A 26,252-nucleotide genomic window follows, 5' to 3' on the forward strand; every position below is an offset into this window, starting at 1 on the left:
TAGTAATAATGTCTCCATCTGTCCCTTATTCCTTAGGATTTCAAGATGATCGCTCTCAGCCCCCAACATTATCTCCAATAAATAATAAATCCAGTACACAGTGCATCAATGAAAATGCGGTTGCATATGCAGATTTGTTTACACACCGAAAGCAAAACAAACAAAACTAAATTAAACTGTTCCCAAAGAGTCCTGACTTAAACTGAATAATGTCCCTGACTAACCGTGGTGGGTCAGGCTAAGCCTTTTTACCACAACCAAAACCCTTCTTCTTTTAACACACACTGTTTTGTTCTTATGTTTTCTCCTCACACACGTCCTCTCCAACCCCCCCATCATCAAATAACTCAATTATGGTCTTTTTATTACATGTCCTTATCAGTTGCAGCTGATCAACATTTAGAAATTAAGACCAATTTAGCAATTAATGATCCAATTTAGGAGACCTTTACCAACATGGCCTCAAATTTACCAAGACGGAGTGTCGTCTCCTAAAACCTCCAAATTCTTGTTAGGAACATACACTCCATCACATACCCTCCCCCTCTGCATGATCCTGTGGGGCAGCGCATACAAACCTGCTGTCGGTTGTGGAAACTTTGACAAATAACATTATGTAACACAATTTTTGTTCCTGGGTAGTAAGTGTTATTTCCTAATTGCTTATGCCTCAAAAGTATAGAAAATGGCTATTATTCCCCACAAACTTTGCTTTTGTGACCATATTTCAAAATATCACTATTTCCAATGGGAAAACGGGCAAATGTGTGTCTTTTCGTTCACATAAAGTCAGAAAAAAAACAACATATGAATCCAAATTAACATGTATTTATACTAAAGTAAAACTACAATGATACAAAAGATTTAGACGTGAGTAGTTTTTCGAGATTTACAATTATACTGTAAATACTGATAAATCCTCTCCTGATCACTCATTTTCTCACCAAATCCCTCAATAATGTCATCTAAGTAATTAATTTATTACTATAACATCTCAAAAAGCTCTTTAAATGTCAGTGATATGCTTTGAGCGCTAGATACGAAATCTCCTTGTTTGTGTCCATGTTATCTCTGTGGCACATGGGGCTATCAGATACACCTTTTTTTCGGCTTCATTTGGCTCCTATCGGCCACACTCGGCCATTGAAATGTTTTCTCGGCTTTTTCCAGAGAAAATATTTTAGAAACCTGTGCATTACGTCTTTTTGATGATGTTGGACACCTTCAGTTTTACCAAGATGGAGTGTCCTCTCCTAACCCCAGGGTCCTAAAACCTACACATTCTGGTTACAAATGTACACGCCATCACAACGATAAATGATCAATTATATCTGCTTATGTCCAATAATATATGTATTGTATTTATTTATCTTTCACTAATACTTGCAATCTATTGCTAGAACATGTATAAAGAAAACCTATACTATAAAGTAGGCAGCTATTAAATGTAATCTTTGTAAACTACGTAGCCAAAGTTAACCTATTATTAAATAATAAAACCATTTACTAGACACTTTGGAAAGATTGCAATTAATTAAATTAGATCTGAATTAAAGTTCACAGATAGAAAAAAAATCTCCACAGAGAACCTTGCCTTTAAGGTCTAAGATTCACGCATGCTTAGAAAGGCTCAAAAAGTTAAACGCTAACTTATTTCCTGTGACACCAGTACCGAAGGGATGCAAACTATTAAAAAGACTAGTGGATAACTGACACTTTCACGTGACTGACCTCTGACTGGAAACGGATCGTTCATTCATTTATTCGTAACTACCAAGTGCAGCTGGTTACAGTGTCAGTTCGTAATGAGTGAGAAGCAAAAAAAAATGTTCTTGTTTAATTGGATTTAAAGCTCAGGTTTTTTGGGATAACAAGCTTGTCAGCAGAAAAAAGCATGTGTTTTTGCATGCAAAACAAATCGACAATGTTTGATTTCTGTGTGAAACTGTAAGCTGTTTATTATTGTTTTTGTTCCCCAAGTTAATTCTGTATAATGTACAGTTTTTGCTATTTAAGCCGTCACATTAAAGAGTACAAGCCTATACCTAAAAGTATAGTCAACAGTTTGTGCACAGTTTGTGGTTGGATTGTTTTCGTAAAAATGCTGCTGTAGTTATTTCATTAATTCTTATTTCAATCAAACTATACAAGTCAGTACCAAGTTTGTACAGTACTGTATACTGCAATGGGTTCATTCAGTGCAGTTCTTTCAACCATTTTCACAAGGACATTTAACTAAAAACAAACTTGTAAATACAGTAATACTGTAAAGGTGTTAGTTCTGTTACTTGTATGCATGTTAATGCCATGGCTCATGCGCACCTGTGGTTAACTCGACACCTTGGATAAGTCAACACTAAATGGCATCCCAGTAACTGAGAATGACTGTGTGTGTCTATATATATGGCAGTAAGAAAATCACAGGCTGTAAATTTGTTGTGGAAAACGCAATTTCTAACAGAAACTGCAACTTTTTATAGTTGCTGCAACTTTTAATGTGACTACAATGTTTCTATGATTTATGGCCTATTATGTATATGTAATTTCATTGCAAAACAATGCTGAAAAATAAACTGAAACAGAAAAGGAAACGTCACTCTCATGTTGTCTTTTGCTTGTGAAAGACAGCTTATTAAATGAGGTTTAGGCTTTTCAAGTCATTCAGTTAAGACACTTGAACTTTACAGAAACAACTGTACAGTGACCTTGGTTTCCCATGCTAAATTACAAGAAACATTAACTAATTACTGCCAAACTAGCATTGCTTCTTGAAACCCCAGTACCTCTACTGATAAAATAAATTAATTTCCTTTTTTTTATTGCTACTTGTAATTACCTACATCTTGTAGCTCCTACCCATTTAAACCGATGAGGCTTTAACGTTTCAATGTTAATAAATACATCAATGCAGAGAACTAGGACTGGACCTACATAGCAAGTGTCAGAAAAGAGAGAGCCCGAATCTTTCCCAAATTTTAGAAAGACTTATATATCTCTATATATATATATATATATATATTATATAATATATATATATATATCCGTGATAGAGTCAATACTATATATATATATTATGTGGGTTAGAGTCTCAGATTTGTTTTGCAGTTCTTGAAAAAAAATCATTATTCCTTCTCTTGATATGCACGCAAAATGTCTTTTGTATCGTGTACCTTTCAGTTATACTTTTGTTAAAAGCCGGATTTCCCAATCAGACTAAAAGGGACAATTACTTATCAGTTTAACGCAAGCCAGAAATCCTTGTTTCTGTTAATTGACGACATTATAAGATTCATTAGGTAATCCCATTCCCAGGGTAGAGGAGCAAGTGGAGAAATACATTTAAATGAGAAAGCAAAGTGGCAGAAATGATGAATGGCTTTCCCATTGTTTAATATGTACTTGTTTAATATGCTGGCAAGCACATAATTGCACCAAACATGGTTACATGTCTCTGGAATACCCTATTGTTTCCCTTTGCAACACAATTGAAGGAAATTGAATCATTTTAGAATTATTTATTTGGGATGCATACTAAAAATGTGAACTCCAATTTCAGCTACAAGTAGAGTTGATAAAGTCTGCCATCGCTATTCAGAAATTTACAGTGGGTTCCCAGACCATCCTGATAGATATGTCATTTCTTACTTTGCCAAAGCTTATAATTAGGCCCTGGGTTCATTTCCTTTATTTTGGTGCTACCAAGTGACAAATTTGAAGAACAGCTTGGTTGTAGTAGGCCTATTAAGGAGCTGTTATTCGGTCCTGCTCATGCTCCAAAAAACCCAAGCAGTAGTACAAATACTTTGCAGTATTATTAAAAAATAATTACACTGGGAGTTAACAACTCCAGAATGACAATGAACATTTCCTATTATTCATAAAATTTTAAAAAAGAAAAACAACTAATAAGTCCAGATCTTTTATCTTCAACTTTTGACAACCCACCAGTTTACATGTGGTAAAAACATCTGGAATCTTTCTTAACATTTACTGGGTGAATTACTAGGCAAACATATTCTACTGATTCAAATAATGTGTGCAGGAGTCAAATCCATTCTGTATGGAGAATTTGTTCAGAGGAATCACAGCTTTAGGTAAAATAATGGAAGTAATCTAGCTAAACACGGCATTCCTTAAGCACAAATAAAATAAAGCATTCAACCCCATTTATATATAATATATATATATTATATATATATATATATAGAATTATATATATATTATATATATATATATATATGCATATATATATATAAGAAAATAATATGGCGGATGGTAGGCCTAGTAATAAGTTTGTTAATCTAGTACATTCAAAAAACTGAACATCAGTTTAGTTTTTCACACTTGCCTTTCACACTTGCATATCCGAGCCAAGCCAAGCCGAGCCCTCATGGTATGGCTAGTTCACAACTTGTCATTTTCGTCGAGTCGGGTCGGACCGAAAATCTGGCAGAATCGCAAGTCGAGTCGGAACTGTGAAACTCTGGCCTCGCAAGATATGTGGTACTGGCAGGGTGTTGAGCAAGGCTGGGGGCGGGGTTGACTTGTACTGTCCGAAACGATAAAGTCTACCAAAAGTCTCCCAAGGAATTAAGAAATATTGAACTAAACCGCAGTGTGAAACAGTGTTGTGAAAAAAAAAAATAATAAAAAAACAGGATTACAATAAAACAAAAGATCATAACTATAAAAGGTGCCAGACTGCAAAAAATGTAAACATTACGATTTAACGGACAAAGTTCTTCGTCACAGACCTGTAACGACCGGCGACGATATGTTGAATTCAACGAATTGTCTTCTGGAATCGATATGCAGTCCTACACGTAATGAAGCTGAGTTTACACCTTACAACATTCTTTAAGCTGTGCCACTTTTTTCTTCTTTTTTTAAAGTATTTCTCCTTTAAATTGTTTAATGCTGACAGGTATTATTTAAAACAGAGACAAAACTTAGGGTCTCATGCACTCAATGATAGTAAATTACATGAAATACTGCATAGTAAGAGAAACCCATACTGTGTGCAAAAAGAAAGGCATGACCGCTTTATTCACAATATAATAATATGCACGAATAAGGTAAGCTAAATGATTCATTTGCCAGTCATCATAGCACGCAAAATGCTGTGCGTGTTACACACCCTTTATTTTAGTATATGGGCACTCCAAAAGACAGGTAGTGTGGCCCTCACTTTGTCAGAATGATAGTGATAGTGATACCAGCTACACCTTCAATGAGTCTCCATAGGATGAGGGGAGGTGGCCCGAGAATGTTTTGCTTTGAGACGTTCAAAGCGGAGAAACAGAAAATTATTAACTGAAAACAAATATTTACTTGTTCACCTTTATCCCCCTCTGGTTTATTTTAAAGGTACTCTGGTACCCAAACATTGGTTAAATATAAATGTGTTTCTTTTCAAGGGATTACAAGTGTGAGGTTTAGTTCTTTTTTTTTCTTTTAAGAAACTTTAACCTTCCAGCTGTTTATCTGACATGCTGCACAGGCTAGTCACAATTTGTGCAGTACTCACTGTTGTCTTTTCCACAACGAAAGTACTAATGGTTTCAGGGCCAAAATAATTCGGTGTAATTCATGTGTTAAAATAGCATAACTGTCTCTTGGCCGTTTTGGCAGTACAACGTCATAATGCAAAAAACACAGTAATCATGGGATTTTATACAGCACTGTCTAGTCCTACAATGCATTTTGCATTGAGAAAGCAACACATTTGGAATTGGAATAAAGGAAATGATTATGTAATACAGTTCATGTGCAGTCATGTTTTGGTAAGTTGCATTTTCCGAATCATATCATTATGTACAGTATTACAACACTGTATGTTAAAATATTGCCCTTAAGCCACAAAAACAATTAAATACATTCAATCTGGCATTTTATTTGTAGTGTTCTGTGGAACACAGGCAATCGTTTATCCTGGAAACAAATAAATATAGTACCTGAAAACAGATATACCTGTTTATCATGTTTCCCGTGCAACACTATTTGTGGTCTGCTCTATTTATATTGTGATTTAGACAGACACCTCCTGGTTTCAATAAGCGGTAAACTTAACACGCGCTGAGACACTTAGGAAAGTTAGCATCTTACAAGTCCCTCCCTTACCTTTATTAACTGTATGTAAATGACTCACACGTGGTATCTTTTTCCACGCAACTCATTTAGTGTGTAAGGTCATTTGCCACTGGTTAGTGAATATAGCAGGTGTACAAAGCATGCAGTAATGGTTTTACTGCGTGGTAAACAGGTTACCGCTGCTTAGTGCATGAGGACCTTAGTGTGTTAACTGCAAGATCTACTGCTGGTTGTATTCCATATATATATTTCTAATGAATAATATGATCAGTAGTTGCACATATTATTTTGTGGTTTCTTTATAAACCAGTCCTTAACAGAAAAAACAAAAAACAAAAAACAATTAAGATACACATATTGGAAATGTGCAGTATCTGAAAATCACATTCAATATGGTCATTTATTTAAAAAAGTAGTAGTAGTTAATCCAACTTTAATAATATGAAATGGAAATTATTCGGTTTGTATTTGGATTCAGCAACATGTGAAAAATAAATACAAACAAGAAGTTTTTTTTTTTTTTTTTTTCACAACACTGTTTCACGCTGCGGTTTACTCCCATATTTCTCAATTCCTGTGAAATCTTTTGGTAGACTTTATCATTTCGGACAGTACGACCTTGTGATCCATTCTCAAAACAAATCCACACCACTCCTCTGTGTGCCTGAGTCTACGGAATTTAACGTCACGTTTCACAGTGCAGCTTCTACTTTGAACAGTAGTGTGAACACACCCGAGCCGCACTGGGTGGGCTTGGCTTAGTTCCGGCTCGGCTCAGCTCGGCTCGGGTGTGCAAGTGTGAAAAGGCTATTAGTCTACAGGGAACAGTTTAGTTTAATTAAGTTTGGGTTTATTCACTTTGTGTCCACAGGGCCAGCACAGGTATATCTCAATAGTGCAAGCACTACTAAGAAAAACTCTATTGTTCTGACAAACACCCCACCTTCATACCAAGCAAAGTGTACTGACAAATCAAAGAATCTCATGTGACACTAAGTTCCATGTTAATCAATTTTATTTCAGAGCCCCACATCCAGACCCTTCGATACCGTTTTACAGGATAATAAAGGAATGCACGGTTTCTTTGGCATTTCCTTGTTTGTATTGGGGCCATACTTTTTAATTCGATTAAAAAAAAATCAATAAAAAAAAAAAAATTAGCCTTATTTGTGAAATTTCCTTTTTTTTTTTTTTTTCTAAAAACATACACAGCTCCTGTTAAGTTAATGTCAGCAATTTCAGTGCTAATGTAATTGGATGCAGAAAAGATATAGCTACTCATGCTGAATATCCTCCCAGAACAAAAAAACAGTTAAACTGAAAGTGAATCACACAAAATCCAATTCTCTGTAGAAAAGCGATTAACTTAGCCTGCATCAGATTTAATGTATTACAATTTCATAGGGACCAGTTCCAGAAACAAAAGTATCACTGCTAAGGTAGAATTCTACAGGCATGTAAAGAAATAATCACAGTTAAAGAACAGTGAACCAGCAAAGCCTCTCAGTACGCATCTATTAATTACAGTTTATAAAGTGAGCCTGTGGATGTCTGCTTAAAAGATGCCTGCTTGTCTTAATCACCAAGCCCATTTCATATAAATGGTTTTCAGCTTTTAATTAAAGTAAAAACATTAAAAGCCTGAGCATCCTGCCTTTACTGTAACCTCCACTGCATCAGCAATTAAATTAAACTCGCTCTGTTAAAGTAAAGACAAAAGGTTTTTTTTTTTTTTTTTTACTGCCTGAAGAATAGAGCAGTAATACAGGTCTACCTGTTCAATATAGTTGGTATCATAACCCATTTCAGGCAGAAATCTGCTCTCCAGGATGTACCAGATCATTACTTAAGGGCACAGCGATTCTAGAAGAGAAGTGCACAATTTGAACATCACAGCTAAATATCATCCTTTTAAAAGTGTTTTCCTTGGATTTAAAGTTATTCACACTTGATGCAATCACACGTCCAGTAAAAAAAAAAAAAGAAGAGATAAAGACAGTAAATTGTATCAGATCTTCAATAAATGAAACTTGGGATATTGTTCCAAGCACCTGAAAAGCACTTAAGATTTGTGGGATACTGTAAAAGAGGGAATGTCTTCGGCAACTTAATTTTGCAGACCTCCCATATACTTACAGAACAAATGTTTGCATACGTAAAGTGTACATGTACTATATGAACTCAGTATAGTAATTTTGCTAATTTGGCAGCATGCATATTTTGCAGATTTTCAATAAAAGGAACATTAGTAGAAATGTCGTGTCAGTAAACAGGTCATGTTTTACATATGGTCCCGTCTGACTGCTGGTGCCGAGCTTCAGTGCTCCAGTTGCACTGCTTGCTTTCACCCATTTTTTGTTACATCAGCAGGCCTTGCATTCACATTGAAATCAGCAGCAAGACATGGTTTCACTCAAGTGGGCCTAACATGATTTATTAGGTTTTGGAAATGTGTTCCCTTTTTCAAGAAGGCAGTTGCTACCCGCTTTTCACAATATCATTTTATGAATTATTCTTTATACCTACTGATTCGTACCCTAATACTCTCTGTCAGTTACTTCGAAAAGAGCCTTTCATTAATATACTTTATACTTTTCTATTTTCTATGCAATTATGACAACTTGTGAACCAATCTAACAATGATTAGTCTGAGGAGGCATCTAAAAAGTGGGACACACATTTTTAGTAAGTATTTGGCGCTACACACAAAAATATAATTTGTTGTGCTGTAATAAACAATGCTGTAAATCCATTTGAGGTCAAAATGACCGTGTTCATATTCATTCCAAAACCAGAATTTATAATGACTGACCCTAAAAGCTAGCTTGCAAAGGAAGGCAATGTAAAAATGGCATCTGAAATAACAACACATTCTGTTGCACAGTGTTATTCTCCTTTTTTTTTTTTTTTTAACTCCTTCTTTACGGTTCTCATTTTAGTACAATTTGAGAAAAAAAGTTAAGTGAAAGATATTTGAGTATTTGAATGTATATTTGAACATGAAAAAGTGACACAACACCTTCAGCTGATTGAAGTGATTGGTGGTAAATATGAACTCCTGTTTATTTTAATTTAATTGTGGAATCAGCAGTCAGAAGCAACTGCTTATTCACTTCAAAAAAGCTTTTCATCAAAAATGTGTCACATTGGAACGGGCTGCCTCAGATGCTGCTTTGGTTGATTAGCTTTATATGAAAGTCTCAAACGAGGGAAAAGGCTAAATGATGCAGAGACACCTTACAATGATGTTCAATAGTAAAAAAAAAAACAAACAAACAAACAAAAAAACAAAAAACAAACACTGTGTGTGCTATGTGGACACACTGAAATACTATTTTGCCTGGAGTGTAACACGCAAACCAGATTTATGGAGGGTCAAATTCCCTTGAATTCCAATATTTAACAGAATAAGGTCTTTGCCGAGTTTCAGATACTTCCAAATTCATGTTATTTTCACTGGTTAAACCCAGATGGGGAACCATAGTAGATTTCATTTCACTCGCCAATACATTATAAGTGTTCAAGCACTTATTACAGCTTTTATAAAAGTTAATTACAACAGCTGTCCCAGAACCTTTCTTGCTGTAAGAATGTGATTTAATCATTTCAAACCTGGAAATGCATGCTGTGGCAAAAAAATGTAAAACTATTATAAATGTAGACAAATTAACAAGAGTAACATAACTATTGTGTTCTCTCCAACACACTTTATACCTTGCTTTATACCATCCACCAGCTACTTTCCCCTTCTCTATAAAACTAAGTTCTGTTTTTGCACAAGACAGCTTGATGTCTATTAATTCTGGTTGTACACTTCCCTTTATTTGTACAGCCATTTCTGCAACAGTTGTGAGTTACAATCTTGATAGATCATAATGTTTGGATTCCAGTCCCAAGCATCAAGTGAAATCAGATGCTCTGTATGCAGTACTTCACTGGCAAGGCAGAAGATGTATGGACTGAAACAGACATATCATCCCAAGCATGGAACCTGGATAAGGTTACTCCAGTGTTTTATTTGTTAAAAGGAATCTTTTTCTGTGTTACGACTGTCGAACTCCCTGGATTGAAAAATCCATCAGCAAACAGTGTTTGTTCCGAGGATGCTATTTGAAAAGAAAGCGTTCCACAGTGTTGCTGCCTGTGTAATATAAAAACACTGCAGCACTGATTCACAGTATATAGCTACAGTATTTCAACAGGTTGTTCCGGTGCTGAATAATAATGGCAATTTACCATATGAATACACCCACTCCTAGGTATAGTTGTCAAGTCCCATTCCAGCAAAAGCATGGAGATGCTATGCCAGTCAAAGAAGATGTCTTAGATACACTGTCTTGAGAATAATGCTGTTTCACGCCACCTGAGGTGAACTGGATTAAGAATGGAAGGGTATAAATGATTATTCCACATTCCAGCGGTGGCTTCTCACATATCTAGCTAAAGTAATCAGCCTAATGAAACACAATGCCTCCAATAAAATCTTAAATTGTTCAGGCTTACCAGCACTGACTGTGATAGCTTCAATAAACTGGTCTCTCCAGCTGTTAGTCTTGACCAGCAGGGCAAGGTTAGTCTTCTTGATCAGTTTATCCACAGTGCTCTGTAAAGACATACAACATATAAACCACATGTCACATCACAACTTAATTAATATGCTTTTGTGGAAAATAAGATAGTGTTTGTATTGCAAAATAGGTAATTGATTTGAAATTATCTAAAGGACCATATTTGAGATATTGACTGTTTCCACAACATTTTTACACAATCTCTCTGTATGTGAATGAAGCAACCTCATTTTCATTTGCTCTGAAGTATAAATTACTTTGATATACTATACAAATTAACACTACAGCCATAAAAAAAAAAAAAAAAAAAAAAAAAAAAACAAACACACACTATTGTATGGCCTGCTTTCTAATGTCTTTGAATAAAGAGACAGTCCTCACATCCCATGATTAAAAAAATTCCCCCTAAAACTACCTGGGACTAAAACAGTCACACATGTTTTTAATATTACCTCTTGCCAATGCCTGTTATTTGGTCTAATATATTATTTTGACTTCAACAGCATGTGGTATAAAAACACTTCTAAAATTCACAAACTAACCAAGAAAGCCACTGAATAGAGAAAAATCAGACACCAACTCTCATACATTTGTTGATACTCTCATATTGAACCCCACTGTATAAATAATGTACATGACAAGTTCCACAGATTTCACAAAAGTCTAACAACTACCTTCTGAGTATATTACCTGCAAACCACAATGTATGTCTTAATCTATCAGAGAATGTCAGCTATGATTGTATTATTACTTTAAAGAACAATATGATAACTGTTCCTCTATATACATATCTTTAGTTTGCTATATTTGTTTTCCCCATGCTTACACGATGCATTTAGCACAGCTTGTTAGACCATACCTCTTTACAATGCCTAAACATGCGCTCACTCTGCTTCACAGCAGTTCCTTAGTATTTTACTAAGGAAATCCTTTTATAGGAAGCCAATTTACCGAAAAAACATCAACAACAGAACCAACCTAATGTAGAAAAGATATTCCCACAATAACAGGTCACTTTGTGGTGCTTACCGTTTCTCATTAAGAGGTCATTTTAAAATCTGGTCTGAAAGCACACAGTTCAAAGGACATAGCAATTAATCTTGTTGTACTCATGCTTGCAAAGCCAGATCCAAAGTGGCAATAAAGCAACACCAATGAAACAATTAAACACAAGACAACAATAAAGCAGCTGCCGAACAAGGAGCTCTCAAATGCAATACTACGGATACTTTGAGGCTGAAATCCATTAGTTGATCAGACTTCCAAACCTAATGGATTCTTCAGAAGGGAACTCAAAACCCTCCAGTGTCTCAGATATACAATACCAATGAAGAGTCCATTAGCTGCTCACAAACAATACTGCCTAAAACATCTTAGTTCTGTTGCAAGCTTCTATGGGGTAAAATCACCAGGGGATGAGCCACTATATAACATACTATAAAAGTTAAAAAACTTTATTTGTGGTGCCCAAAACAATTAATAATACGGTCCGGAGTGCTGCTCCTGGGTCTATAACTGTAGTAATTTGAAGTGCATTTCTGTGAGTTGGTACCTTGAATTCATATGATTCTTCGATGATAACTTCTAGTTTGACATGCTCCCCCAGTGTTGGGCGTCCCATCTCCGCTATGCGACGCTCTTCATCGTCTTTGCTCTTCAGGGGTTCCAATTCATCTTCCTCCTCTATAAGAAAAAAACAGCTAGGTACATTAGCAATATGCTGTACTTTGGTAGATTTCCTTAACAGAAATACTGTGAACCATCACCATAAATCAATATCAATAAGGTATCAGCGATTATACATAGCAGAACACTCCACTCATGACATGGAAGCTACTTGAAAACTGGAATATAATCAGAATGGGGAAAGTTACTATATTAATATAGACTGGTGAAACCTAATAATTAAAATAAACACCCACTCATTTCCGGCTTTATCGTTTTAAGGGCATTTTTTAAGTAGAAATATTTAAATTTTTATAAATCCTGTAAATATTATCTGTGAATACAAGACTGGAAAATCCTGAAGAATAGAACGGGTTGACAGTTCACGCAACTGCTAGGTTAGACAAGTCGACTCACTTAAACAATGTGATGACGCATTTGATAATCACAGCAGGTACATGCAGTTTAATTTGAGCTTAACCTTTGATTGCAGAGCTTTTTGAGGTTCTTTAAGTAGGCATCCAACAGTTTTCTGAACCCTAGTTCACCCAGCATTTATATATTGGTAAATGTCGGTCCGCAATTACAATGTCTCTTTTCCTGGTAGTTTCAAACATTCTGATTAGAACTGATCTATGTAATATTGCTGTGTGTGTGTGTGTGTGTGGGGGGGGGGGGGGGGCACCTTAGGTGTCCCTACAGTACAAAAATGAAGCATCAGAACTTCATTCTTTTTATTGTCCTATACAGCCAATCAGAAATGCAATGGGGCCCTATATGTTTTAAGGGCTAATCAATAAATTATGTTTTCAGGATTCCCTTTTATAATCCCTTAGAAATGTCCCAGTGAAGTACAAAACATGTTTATTCCAGTTTTAGCTTTTTAACGTGTTTGAATGATTTGTAAACTCATTTCTATATTGTGCATATAGAAATGTTGTATAAGTTTATTGTTATAGGCTTAACACAAGTCCAGTTAGATTTATTGGCATTTCTTCCATTATTTAAAGAATCTCGATTCTCCTGTAGAGATCAAACGAATTGGTTCCATGGAAGGAGACTGCTTTGATTTCTGAATTTTCTGGGAAATTGCATGTTGTAAGTACGGCAAGACTACAGGAAACTGAAAACAGATCAACTGTGACAGGTTATAGCACAAACTGTTTTATGAAACAGTCATATTTCTTAGTTTTTCTTGGACTTTATTCCCCATTGAATCGTACTTCATAGACCGAGGTCTGTTTTATAACAACAGGGCAGAGAAGCCGGCATTAAAAAACATCATTTAAAAATGCATTTCTGAAAAAATTCCTGCTACAAATTAAGCTGAGTCTTCACAGTGTATGGCCAATTTTCAAAGAGCATTAATTGTATTATTAGGGTTCATTAATTTCTGAAAACGTTGCCATAACTATTTTATTATCTAGTATTCTTAAACACATTTTAAAATATCAAAACTTTAACATTGTTTTTAATGTATTTGAGACAACATTACATATATCATTATTAAAAACGTTAGGTCCACTGCATCTTACTCAGTTTATTTTCCTTTGCTTCGAATGACAATTTATATTTTTAGTCAGACAGGAGGTTAGTTGTTTTAGGTCAGGACAATGACAATTGTAAAACATACTTACTAGATCATATCAATGCTTAAGTTATATTAAAAAATAAGTGCTAGAGCATCCTAAACCTTGTGCAGTGTAGCTATAAGGGTGCTACATTGAGTTGTGTTCATTCCCCAGTATACTGCTTGAGTCTGGTTTGCATGCGTTCAAATAGTTTTTCATTAAGAGATTGTGGCTGTGGATGTGACTTGTGAGTGAAAATATAATTATTCCTCATTGAGGTAAAAATAAAATACAGCTGTATTTATTTGTTCAGTGTTAATTTAAGTGCAGTTAACAGTAGGTCATGAGGAAAAAAAAAAAAAATACCTGCAATGCAGACTACAGTAGAAGGGATTGGACGGCCTCTACTGTGAACTTTCCTGTAGACACGTTTGCCTAATGGAGTGATCATCATAAAATTAATTTATTGAACAGTTCTCAATAGGAAAGAGGAGGAGGCTTATTTATTTATTTAGTGGCTTGAAGGAAAAGAAACAGTGCAAGAACTCAGTTATGACAGTGCTTTTTCTAAGCGGCTTAAGGTAGCGTATAAAAGCTTGGCTCAAACACTGCTTTGTGAAAATGACGCACTCTTTGAATCATCAATAACTGGGGGGTCTGTTCCAGTAAAAAATCCAACTGTTTGCTGGTTGCAAGAATCACCAGGAATGCAAGCTTGTAGTGGCATGCTGGCTCTTAATTCCAATTATCAGTGTCACTGTTTCCCATCTAAAAAACAAACAAATCTTTGTTCAGCACATAAAGACCAGAGTTATTGAATTTACTGGTTTAAAGACTTGCCAACTCTAATTTGCCTATTCTGAAAATAAATCTGATTTCTGATTTCTTCTCATCTGTTTTAGCCACCATTGTTTAATCTTGAGCAATTAAAATAAATAAATAACAGGAAGTTAATTTGTACTAGATTGCTCAACAACTGGTGGACAGTATTGGATACCAAACGCTCTCTGTTTAGCAACAGAGGGTTTGCATGAGATGTGGCAATGTGAGCTTCCAAACACTGCCATGTGAGCATTTCTCAAGTCTGCCACTGAGGGACAGCCCTCTTCTGGGGTAAGGGAACAGCTCCACCCAATCTGTTGACTCTTTCCGAGGGCTAATTGTCTAAGTTCAGACCACCAAACACCTGACTGGAACGCTTCTCCATTACAGAGGTGAAAGGTCACTCAGATCACAGTGCTTGAGCCTAACACGAATCTGTAAAAAAATACTGTGGAATGTTCTTATTCTACTAGACAAATCAGACTTATTGTTCAAACTTCAGTCCATCAAATGTATACTGTAGCAAGAAATGTGCTAAAAGGTAGGGATTATGTGTTCTACTGCAAAACCAGTCTTTTCTGAGGAGGTTACCCATTTTTTTTTCTGACTGATAGAACATACCAAAGAAATCTATATATCTGCAGATAAAATATTCAAATAACTCTGACCTTAAACTGTTAACTTAGAACATGAGGTTTAGATTATGTTAAAGATAACATTGTTTGTTGCAGGCTTTTGCAATATTCTTCTCTAGAGGGACCAAGAATGATAAAGTGCAATTTTTAGTAATACCAGCTATAACCACATCAAAGAGTCTGTGATTGCTTTGCTATATAGACAGGAACTTGCTCTACAAATCAGACACAATATTGAAAGGGCAAAACACCATTCTGAGTCAGTCACCATGACAACTGTTGGTCTTTAATTCCATAAACCTGTACAGCATTTAACAAATGTATTAGAATTTAGTTACACAATTCATATTGTGCCATACAAATTTCTCACAGCTGAATAACAATTTTGAATTTCGGGCCCATGAAATAGGGAGAAACATGTTTCCCTAATAGTTTTAGAATATCTCTCTCTCTCTCTCTCTCTCTCTCTCTCTCTCTCTCTCTCTCTCTCTCTCTCTCTCTCTATATATATATATATATATATATATATATATATATATATATATATATATATGCAGGCTTAAAAGAAACACTGCATTGCAATTTGTTCTTCAGGAATTAAGCAAGCATTTCTCCTTGTGACACCCAGCAAACTCAGCTGCATACCATAAGCTTTTATACAAACATGACCATCCATATGAAAACCAGACTAAACTTGAAAACATTGTTATTAAGCGAAATGCTAAATTTACTATGTTTGACTTAACTATCAAAATTGCTCCAATATCAGTTCTGTTTTTCTTTTATATATGCTTCAAAGACCTTAATCTTCAGCCTGGTTTTCTGGCAAAGCCACACCGTTAAAAGCTGTAGATATTTGGAAGTTGCAATTCCCCCCACCAAAGCATTAATTGCATGATTAGTGTAACTATTTCCTTTCTGTAGATTTTAATCAATTTGTTACTGCATTTGCAGTCCAAACTGAAGTCATTTTGCAGTTGGTTCTGAACAAGTTGCTTACCATAGTGCAGTGCACTTCTAAACAAATTAAACTATAGTTATACTTCGTTCTTAACAATACCCCTAAAATGAAACAAATTAAACAAAATGAATTTAGTTGGATTGCAGTTTTTTTAGTTAGTGTACTACATTTGGGTTAGGTGGTAAACAAAAAAGATGGATTCTTACCATACTGAAATTCCCCTTTAAAAAATAAAATTATTTATCATTAATAAAACAATACATTCTGTATTAAGTGGAAAGTTCAATTTTAAATATTTGAGAGATTTGTCATTTCTAATAAAAATGTCCTACCTGTTTTTATAAAGTCACCTAAAATGGAATACAAAAAAAAAAAAAACATGTTGAAAAATGCTGACTTTTGAATTAGTCAGTCAATGAAATCCCTTCCACTGATAGTGTACTATGGAAAATGGTTAATAAATAATGCATTTTTAATCAAGAAGCAATTAAAAATACACAATTTAAATCTAATATTTTGTTCCTGCAATAACAATACCAAAAAAATGTGTATTCCCTACATAACAAAACCAAAATAACTTACTGACAACATGTGATGTTAAAAAAAAAAAAAAGATAAACAACATAACCATGAGAAAAGGAAAGTCATTAAAGATGCATTACTTTTAAAATACTTTTCAGTGACTAATAATTCAAATTCAGAGGATCTGGTTCATGCATTGATTTTGGTTTTGCTTATGTTGCTTTCGGTCTTTTATCCTTTCATCCAGCCATTGCCCTGTGGTGCAATGCGTATTCCACTAGTGACAGTACTCTCTTCTACATATGAAGAGACCCGATTTTAGAGAAAGCATAAAGACATTTTTTTTGTAACTATCATGTGTTGTTCGGGAAGCAGGTGCACAAGCTCCCTAGTTAATCAAGCCAATCTATCAATTAACCTCCCTATTTAAGCCCTGTGTCGAACACTCATTCTCTCTTTTTTTCATTTTCCACTTTCCTCCCCTCCTCCTCCAAGGCACAGCACCACGTCTGCAATGGTCTCTCTCTAGGGGCAAGTAACGATCACTTCCCAAGCATGGTCCGAGAGCCAGAGGGGACCTCCGGCCAAATCTATCTTAACAATCTCTCTATCATTCCAGGTGGGGGCAGCATCGATGCTCCCAGCCTTGGAGGCCGATTGGTTCGGTCTCACCTCCAAGAGGGTGGTATCTCCCTGACTAAGGGCTCAACCCTGCTCTTTTCTCGAATCTCCATTTTCTATCTCTTTTTTCCCCCTGGGGCCTCTCTGAATGAGGAGCAAACCCTGTATCCTTCACTAACAATGAGTAACACTTTGTTACAAATGGAACTTGTTCCACGTGTAATTTTGTATACACAGTTAGAAATGCTTAAAGAAATGTGATGAAGACGTTGAGAAATAATTTGTCACTGAAGTTTCCTTTAGTAGTGTACTTCTAAATGTGTATGTATACACGAGTAAATACAACAACATGACAGATTTAAAAGTTTGGTACACTGTAATTACACATATGATGATGTACCTGTACTGCTGTTGCAGTTTAAAAAGATAAAGTACATAGGCATTTAAAATGTTGTTAAAGGGTAATGCATCTTTACATTTTTGTATGAAAAACAAGTTAAAGCCGTACAATGGAAGAGAATGACAAAACCAAATATTGAAAAAAAAAAAAAAAGACAGGAGAAGCTTACCAAACTCATGCAGTAAAAAATCTGTCAAGAAAACCAACATACAGGGAACATAAATAAAGAGAGCATTAGAAATTAAAGCAGAAAAAACAGATATGGGAAAAAAGCCACTGTCATAATAAATAAATCATATGTCAGATCTTAACATCTTAAATCAATTAGAAATTTATGTTCAGTCAGTTATTTGCTTTTTATTTCAAATTTTAGAGACTGAATGGCATTTACATAACCTGCATTGAATATTCTGTTTATTAAAGTGTATCTACCTTTATGCCCCAGTTCTTGTCACAACAACTGCAATACATTTGCATGTAATAATATCTTGTGTTTAGAAAGAAATCAAAATGAAAGAAACCAGACCCTTCCCACCAAATAAACAAACTGGGAGGTGTTGTTGTTATAAAATGAAATATGAAGTTTGTGAACATGTTTATCACGTAAAATATAGACTGTGCATGCTGTTAGTGCTGTTACTGTTTAATGTTAGGCAAATGGACACATCTGCAGGTGAGTGAGATTGTATTAGATTTGTAGCTGGGGTTTAGGACTCCCACACATCATATTACAGAGTCTACAGCCCACCGGATACACCTGCATCTTGAAGGCTAAAAGCAAGCAGTGGAGAGCATTGGAGAACACAGAATCCTTCTTCATGCCTGCACTTCTATTTAAGCAGCCATGTTCGCCACTGTTTTTTTAAATATTTCTTTCTTTTTAACAAGATGCAAAGGGCTGTGGGTTGTAGACAATGGAGGTAGATTTATGAAGGTCTTTATATTAAATGCAATTATTTAACAGTGAGAATTCTCCAACAAAACTGGACCAAATTGGATTTTGGTGTCAAAATGTAATACATGCGGCCCAATATGTTAATTAGGATCATAGATACACTGAAAAAAAATATATATATATATATATATATATATATTATCTTTAATATATCTTATATCTATATATATATATATATATATATATATATATATATATATATATATATATATATATACAGTGCCTTGCAAACATATTCAGACCCCTGACCAATTCTCTCATATTACTGAATTACAAATGGTACATTGAAATTTCGTTCTGTTCGATATTTTATTTTAAAACACTTAAACTCAAAATCAGTTATTGTAAGGTGACATTGGTTTTATGTTGGGAAATATTTTTAAGAAAAATAAAAAACTGAAATATCTTGCTTGCATAAGTATTCAACCCCCACACATCAATATTTGGTAGAGCCATCTTTCGCTGCAATAACAGCTTTAAGTCTTTTAGGGTAAGTATGTACCAGCTTTGCACACAGTGTTGGAGTGACTTTGACCCATTCTTCTTGGCAGATTTGCTCCAGGTTGTTCAGGTTGGTTGGACGACGGTTGTGGACCTCAATTTTCAAATAGTGCCACAGATTCTCAATGGGATTGAGATCAGGACTTTGACTGGGCCACTGTAACATTCACCTTTTTGTTCTTGAGCCATTCCAATGTTGCTTTGGCCTTGTGCTTGGGATCATTGTCCTGCTGAAAGGTGAATTTCCTTCCAAGTTTCAGTTTTTTAGTGGACTGAAGCAGATTCTCTTGCAGTATTTTCCTGTATTTTGCTCCATCCATTCTTCCTTCAATTGTAACAAGATGCCCAGTCCCTGCTGATGATAAGCATCCCCACAGCATGATGCTGCCACCACCATACTTCACTGTAGGGATGGTGTGTCTTGAGGCATGGGCAGTGTTAGGTTTGCGCCACACATAGCGCTTTGAGTTTTGGCCAAAAAGCTCTATCTTGGGCTCATCTGACCACAAAACCTTTTCCCACATCGCAGCTGGGTCACTCTCATTCTTTCTGGCAAACTCCAGACGTGCTTTCAGATGGCACTTTTTGAGCAACGGCTTCTTTCTTGCCACCCTCCCATACAGGCCAGTGTTATGCAGAGCTCTTGATATGGTTGACTGGTGCACCATTACTCCACTCCCAGCCACTGAACTCTGTAGCTCCTTCAAAGTGATTGTTGGTCACTCTGTGGCTTCTCTCACAAGTCTCCTTCTTGTTTGAGTGCTGAGTTTTGAGGGACGGCCTTTTCTTGGCAGTGCCTGGGTGGTGTGATGCAGATTCCACTTCCTGATTATTGATCCAACTGTGCTCACTGGGATATCCAAACATTTGGATATTATTTTGTACCCTTTCCCTAATCTATGCATTTGTATTACTTTATCTCTAACTTCTGTAGAATGCTCTTTGGTCTTCACCTTCCTTCAGATTCACAGCCTTACCAATGATTCTTCAACAGTGGGGTTTTTATCCAGAAAATGTGACAGCAACTTTAATGGTAAGGTAATTGTGACCTTGTTTGGGCAATTTCCTTCATATATATATATATATGGGGGTCTGAGTGAATCCTTATTTTTCTTTGTATGTGTATTTCATTTTTTCTAGCCAGAAAGGTACAGTAAAACTCAAGAAGGAAACTAATCTATATTTTATAGCTGCTACAAATGGTTTACTTAAGGGCTGTTTTAATAAAGTGGTTACAAGTTCAAAGGAATGAAACTACACAGTTGAATTACTGTTTGTTTATTCAGCATATACTTTTGGTTAACATTTCCTGTGTATGCTTTGTGTTTATTTAATTGAGTACGTCTGTGGAATAGCCAACTGTGGCTTTAGTGTCCAACGGAAGTATTTGATTTTTAAAAGTTGCTCTGGTTTTAAATTAAATTTACCATATACCTGCTCACCGAAAAATTAGGAATTGATCCATCTCTATGCTGTGGTAACAGATTGAATAAGTATCTCATCTGTAACCTTTCTTGTAAGACACAAAGCAATAATCTAATAATTAGTCTAAAAAAATGTACTGTAATTACTTTATAGCAAGCAGCCTTTATTTCTTTCTAACCGACTGGAGGAGTACTCTGATGGAAAAGTACTCAATAACTATATTTTTAAATATTTAAATAATATACTATTATTTTCTATAAGTAATCTATTTCGATTTTTTTGGAACTATTCCATGTTTGAAGTTGTTCAAAAATGCTGCCCTTCAGAGACGGATTGTTTTACAGGGACTGGAAAAATTACAAAAACTGACATCTCATCCTTTATAACATTTTATCACTGTATTTTTTGCAGTTTTAACACAGTTTACCCTGGTTTTTAATGCTTATTAATACAGTGCTACCCTGTTATAAAGCGACCTGTTATAGTACAGAATCAGTTATAACACAGTAATCATGGTTCTGATTTCCCCCATAATGCAATTTTACTCGCAAACATTGGGTGAGAGTTCTAGATATACAGTACGAAGCATGGCAGACAGCAAAAAACGAAAATCTTTCTCTGTTTTCTTGATAAGACTGACTCCAAAGACGGGGGGCTCTAGGAAAGAAATCTGCTACGCTAAAGACAATGAATTAGACTCTGCTTTATTCGTTTGGTTTCTGCAGGCATGTCAGAGAGGCGGGAACATGAAAGCATATAGGAGGGTGCCCACATCAGCACCGGCAGAGCAGAGTGAGGCAAGCTATTGCATGAATGTGCTACTGTGAGAGTGCAAGACTGACTGTTGTTTTTGGTGTGGTCCAGGCTAACAGGTGCCAATATTCGTTATAAGGCGAAACACAAATAACGCGGTCACCTAATTATGGACTCCGGCAACCACATTATACCTTGTTATTGCTTACAAATAGACATGCATCAACATTAAATGCAAAGGTAAATGACTAAACAAACAGCTTACAGGCAGGCTAAGCCCCATACCTCTTGCATTTAGAGTTAGTTAATTAATATGTGCTGCTGCACATCATTGGAATGCTGTCATCTACAGATGTATTATAGATGCGTAATTACCTTAACTGCCTATATCTGGAATACACAAAGACAGTTAATAGATATTAAATTAGTACATGTGGGGTGTAAAAACAGTTCTTGATAAAAATACACAAATTGTCGTGAAATTTTAGCTTTGAATAATAATTGTTAACCAGTTTTTAAGCAGTGGGGAATGTTAATATTTCGATTTAGGATAATTATTGAATTAATCTTCTCAAATGATGTAAACTTTCACTAAGGAGGTCACAACATAGCTGCTGTATACTAATGTAGAAACATTTTCAGTAAACTTCTGTTTTAATGTTGCTGACCTATATTTATAATTGTGGGAGGTTTACAATGATAATGCTTGCCTGGTGCTTTCACAGACCCTGAGCAGCACTAATCCTGGACTACTTTCCCTATAGCAACCATTGTCCTAATCAGGGTTGCAAAACCAGCCGTTATTACTATCTTACAACACATTAATGAAGTAAATTTGAATTGATTAACCATTTATCATAACGTTTTAGAAGGCTTCACACCTGACATAAGATTATTGCTTTGTTTGTATAGCTAGAAGATACCGTAAAGAATGAACAGAGCAAGCCAGAGGAGAAAGGCAGGGTGAGAGTAGAAACACAAACAAGAGATGAGAAAAAAGTTCTCCAGAGGTTCATTTTTGTCATTGTTACTGATTTGTCTTATTGTACTCTCACACCTGTCCATCCTCGTCTTTTCCATATCGGCTCTGCAAGCTCAACGTAGAAAGAGGACTGTTTGTCATACTCCTTGCGGTCAAGAATTTTAATGGTAATGGTCTGCCTGTGGGGACACAAGACAAGTTCAAACAATGGGTTGGAATCACACATACATACACACATACACATCAAAATCAACCATGTCGATGATTAATGAGATGTCATGGTGGGAAGCAGCCTGTCTCACATTCATTCACATCATCTTGGTGTTTAAACAAGGGGGGAAGCTTTTACCCAGTTTAAATGTGCCATTTTGGGTGGCAGTAACAGACTTATAGTACTAGCTATAAAAAAGAAATGTGTACTGTGTTTAGAACAACAGTTTTGCATTTGGGGCGCTTTTGGAAATATTTACTATAGAAAATGTTATTACATTTAGAGCTTTTTAGGATTATATGAAATTATATCAAGTACATTTCTTCTAAATTAGATAATACAACCACATAAGTAATTTCATAAAAAGCTCTGTGTTATTGCAGTTGTTTTATAACACACAAGCACAAGGGTTCAGCCAATGAGAAGCTGTTCAGTTTCCTGCCTTGTGTGATGTCACCTAGATGTGTGATTGCTGTGGGTCAGGCCAGGCTTGGCTGGGTGAGACAGGTCAAGCAATGAGTCTCAGGCCTCAGTGCAGATCCCCCACCTTTCTTCTCACTCATCTCCACCAGGCGGGGCTCCCCAACCTCAACGAAGAAGTTCTTGTTTTTCTCATACTCCTCGTCATCAATTACTTTGATCTTTATTATTTTGCTGAAATAGAAAGAAAGAACAGAGATTGCAGAAACAAAGCGAGGAAAAACAGACAGAAAATAAGACAGAACAAGGAGAAGTGCTACTGGTGCTGCTGCCAAGAAGTTAGACAAATCAGTTTAAAAAATGAGGCTGCGGTTAAGGTTGGAAGGAAGGGGAGGGGTTTGGGGAATGTAACAAATGAAATAAAAAATAAAATATGATGGGAATGCTATTGCTTTTATCCACACGTTAAAGAGGATATGTCTAATACTGTCCTGATAGAATATAGTAGTTGTTGTCAGAAGTGTTTTTGCTCAGTACATATTACATAACAGTATTAATGTGACATTATATTGCATTAGGGTTATTATACTAAAAACAAGTTTATGTGGTTTATTTTCCATAATTTCAAAGATGCAGTAAAGAACTACAACCTGTTTCTGAGTAACATACACTGACCTGGATTGTACAGCAGAATACAGTCTGTACACCTTTTCTATTATCTAGAGGTTTGGATGATTAAACTGCTACCAGTTATCAATTTGTGATGTATTAGAATTGTTATTTTACCTTCTTGCATTAAGCTTCAAGTAATAACTCTTCATAAGGCTGTCAAGTTGCCAAAGAATGTTAGCTTGGACAACACTTCTATTTACACACCTAACTCTGTAAAGTGTCTGTAGCTAATAAAATAGTGATTCTTTTTATTTTACCTCTCAAGCTCCTCCATTTACTACATAGGTCTCAAATGTGCAGTTTTGAACTAAACACTTTTTACAACAAGCACTCATTATCATCCTAAAACATGATAACTAGTACCCCATTTGGTTAAATAATGTTTCCTTGTTTTCCTCTCAGGAATTTTGTCACACTTTCTGCTGCAAGTCATTTCACCTTAGCTGTGTCTTCTGGGCCAAAGCATGTACTGGCTGCATTGTACAGTATGCCATTCAATTAGGGAAGGAGATAGTTGTTTAAAGGCAGGAAAGAAAGGGTGTTTCTCCTGGTGAAACCATCAAGGAAGTGCAAAACAACACAACTGAAAAGCAAGGCTTGCAAACTGTTGTGTCGGATATTAAAATGAAAATGTAAAAATGTATTTCAGCACTGCACACTGAGAACTACAGTATAAAGTACATTATTTTGTTAACTATAACCACTTTAGAGCTGCATGGTCCCATTATCATTTTTGTATCACACTAACATATACATCTTTGGTGTTTGTTTCTCCTTTGCCTCATGGTTTAGCTTTCGTGCACTATGCACTTGTTTATTCCTGTTTGTATAACAAAGGCAGTTCAACAGCAGTGACACACACTTTTTGTCCTCCAGGAACACTCCTGCCACAGTGTCATTCTGGCTGCTAAACAGTTTCACTCCTGCTATTACTACTGCAAAACTGAAAAAAGATATATTTTGTTATACTGACAACATGAAATATGCACCCAGTACACATAACACAGAACAACAACCTTTTGAAATTAAAAAAAACAAAAACAAAAAATGCAGTTGAACAATTAATCATGAGGACTCTGGATTTCTACAAACTTCCGTTTCACAACTAATTCTCTGCCTCCAATCAAGTGCATACATTATTCCCCATGTAACATTTGCTACACAACATAAGGAGATGTCATTAAAAATCTGTTCCTTCGTTTTGGTTAAAGCAATGAACCCGGAAGGACCTGTATTACTGTATCATGATCTATTTCATCAGAACTGTGTTGTTTGTTGTTGTTTGGAGCACTGCATCACCTTTACACCTGTGTACTGCAAACCACTTTGCCACAGAAGCACATGAATGTCTCTGCTTCAGAAGTATTTCATGTAAGAGATGCAGGGTATATTTACAGTGCTCCCCAGCTAATATCAAACATGTACTCCATATGGCAGGAATTCCGTACAAGAAAATATTACTATCTTGATCATTTTTTTTTTTGTACTTCCTGGGAAAATGGGGTGATATAGTACTGCTTGTGTCAGATCTAAATAGTTGCATCAATCAACTTAACAAAAGGGTTTAATCCATAATTTCTATTAATAGCTGCTGTACTGAATTTATAAATATAAAATTTCAGTTCCTCCTGTGGCGGAACCAGGATTTTGTTTCAGGGATGGATGGAGATTTTTTTGATGATGATTAACAACACTTGAGTAGTAAGGATTTAATTCCAGGGTGGGGGTGGGGGTTTAATTGTACCACGTAGTTAAATAATACCACCACCCTGAGTTCCTCGTAGTAGTTTTGCTCTTGTACCTTTAAGGAGGGACTTATTTACCCGCTGCAAATGGGGCTTAAGTATATTTCACTGTTAATCTTCCATATCCATTCACAGGGATTTCTCAGGCTCATATTGATCTGAAGAGCTGAAGGCTGCCAGTACTCATCTATACCTATATCCTCTACAGAAGACCACTGGGCATTAAACTGTCTCCAAGCCAAGCACTAATCAAAACTTCTAAAACAAATGTCAGAGGTAGCACTTTACTGATGTTATTTCAGATACAGAAGAAAAGGAAAGCATAAATATATTATTCATGCTCTGACCTATGAGCCCCCATGGACCCCTCATATATCTCTGTCTTTATTGAGCCTTTAGTCTTAGGACACAACCCAATAGGTTTTTCACAGATGTGCTGAGTAGGTCCTTATTTAAGACTCACAGTCCAGTCTCTTAATGAGTTTTAAATAATTTTCAATGGATGTCACATTTATTACTCCCCAAGACTTTCAAGACCAAGTTTCTGAAGTGCTGTTTTCTAACATATCTCCTTTCATGCTATCCTTGGTTGGACTGAATGAAGATATATACGCAAATATCCTTAACAACTACAAAGTAATGGTTTTGAATCCTTCTGCAACTCCGAAATGTAACCATGAACAAGAATTGTATTTTATCCAATTGCTGTGTAGGTTACATAGAAATTGAAAGC

The 26,252-nt window shown here is 35.7% G+C and overlaps 1 protein-coding gene across 2 annotated transcripts in view; it reads right to left on the bottom strand.

The window, feature by feature from the left end:
- Positions 1-26,252, bottom strand: part of LOC121315787 (sodium/calcium exchanger 1-like) — a 169,168-nt gene that overhangs the window by 15,837 nt on the left and 127,079 nt on the right. Inside the window, exons 3-8 of one of the 2 annotated variants that reach the window (XM_041250196.1) lie at positions 22,547-22,650; positions 16,645-16,662; positions 16,519-16,533; positions 14,261-14,329; positions 12,211-12,341; positions 10,594-10,693 (exon numbers count right to left, since the gene is read on the bottom strand). In XM_041250196.1, coding sequence (XP_041106130.1) covers positions 10,594-10,693; positions 12,211-12,341; positions 14,261-14,329; positions 16,519-16,533; positions 16,645-16,662; positions 22,547-22,650 — 437 coding nt within the window. The remainder of the gene's footprint in view (positions 1-10,593; positions 10,694-12,210; positions 12,342-14,260; positions 14,330-16,518; positions 16,534-16,644; positions 16,663-22,546; positions 22,651-26,252) is intronic. The other variant, XM_041250197.1, reaches the window with a different exon arrangement.

This window comes from Polyodon spathula, chromosome 5 (genome assembly GCF_017654505.1).
Source record: "Polyodon spathula isolate WHYD16114869_AA chromosome 5, ASM1765450v1, whole genome shotgun sequence".
In the NCBI taxonomy this organism is placed as follows: Eukaryota; Metazoa; Chordata; class Actinopteri; order Acipenseriformes; family Polyodontidae; genus Polyodon; species Polyodon spathula.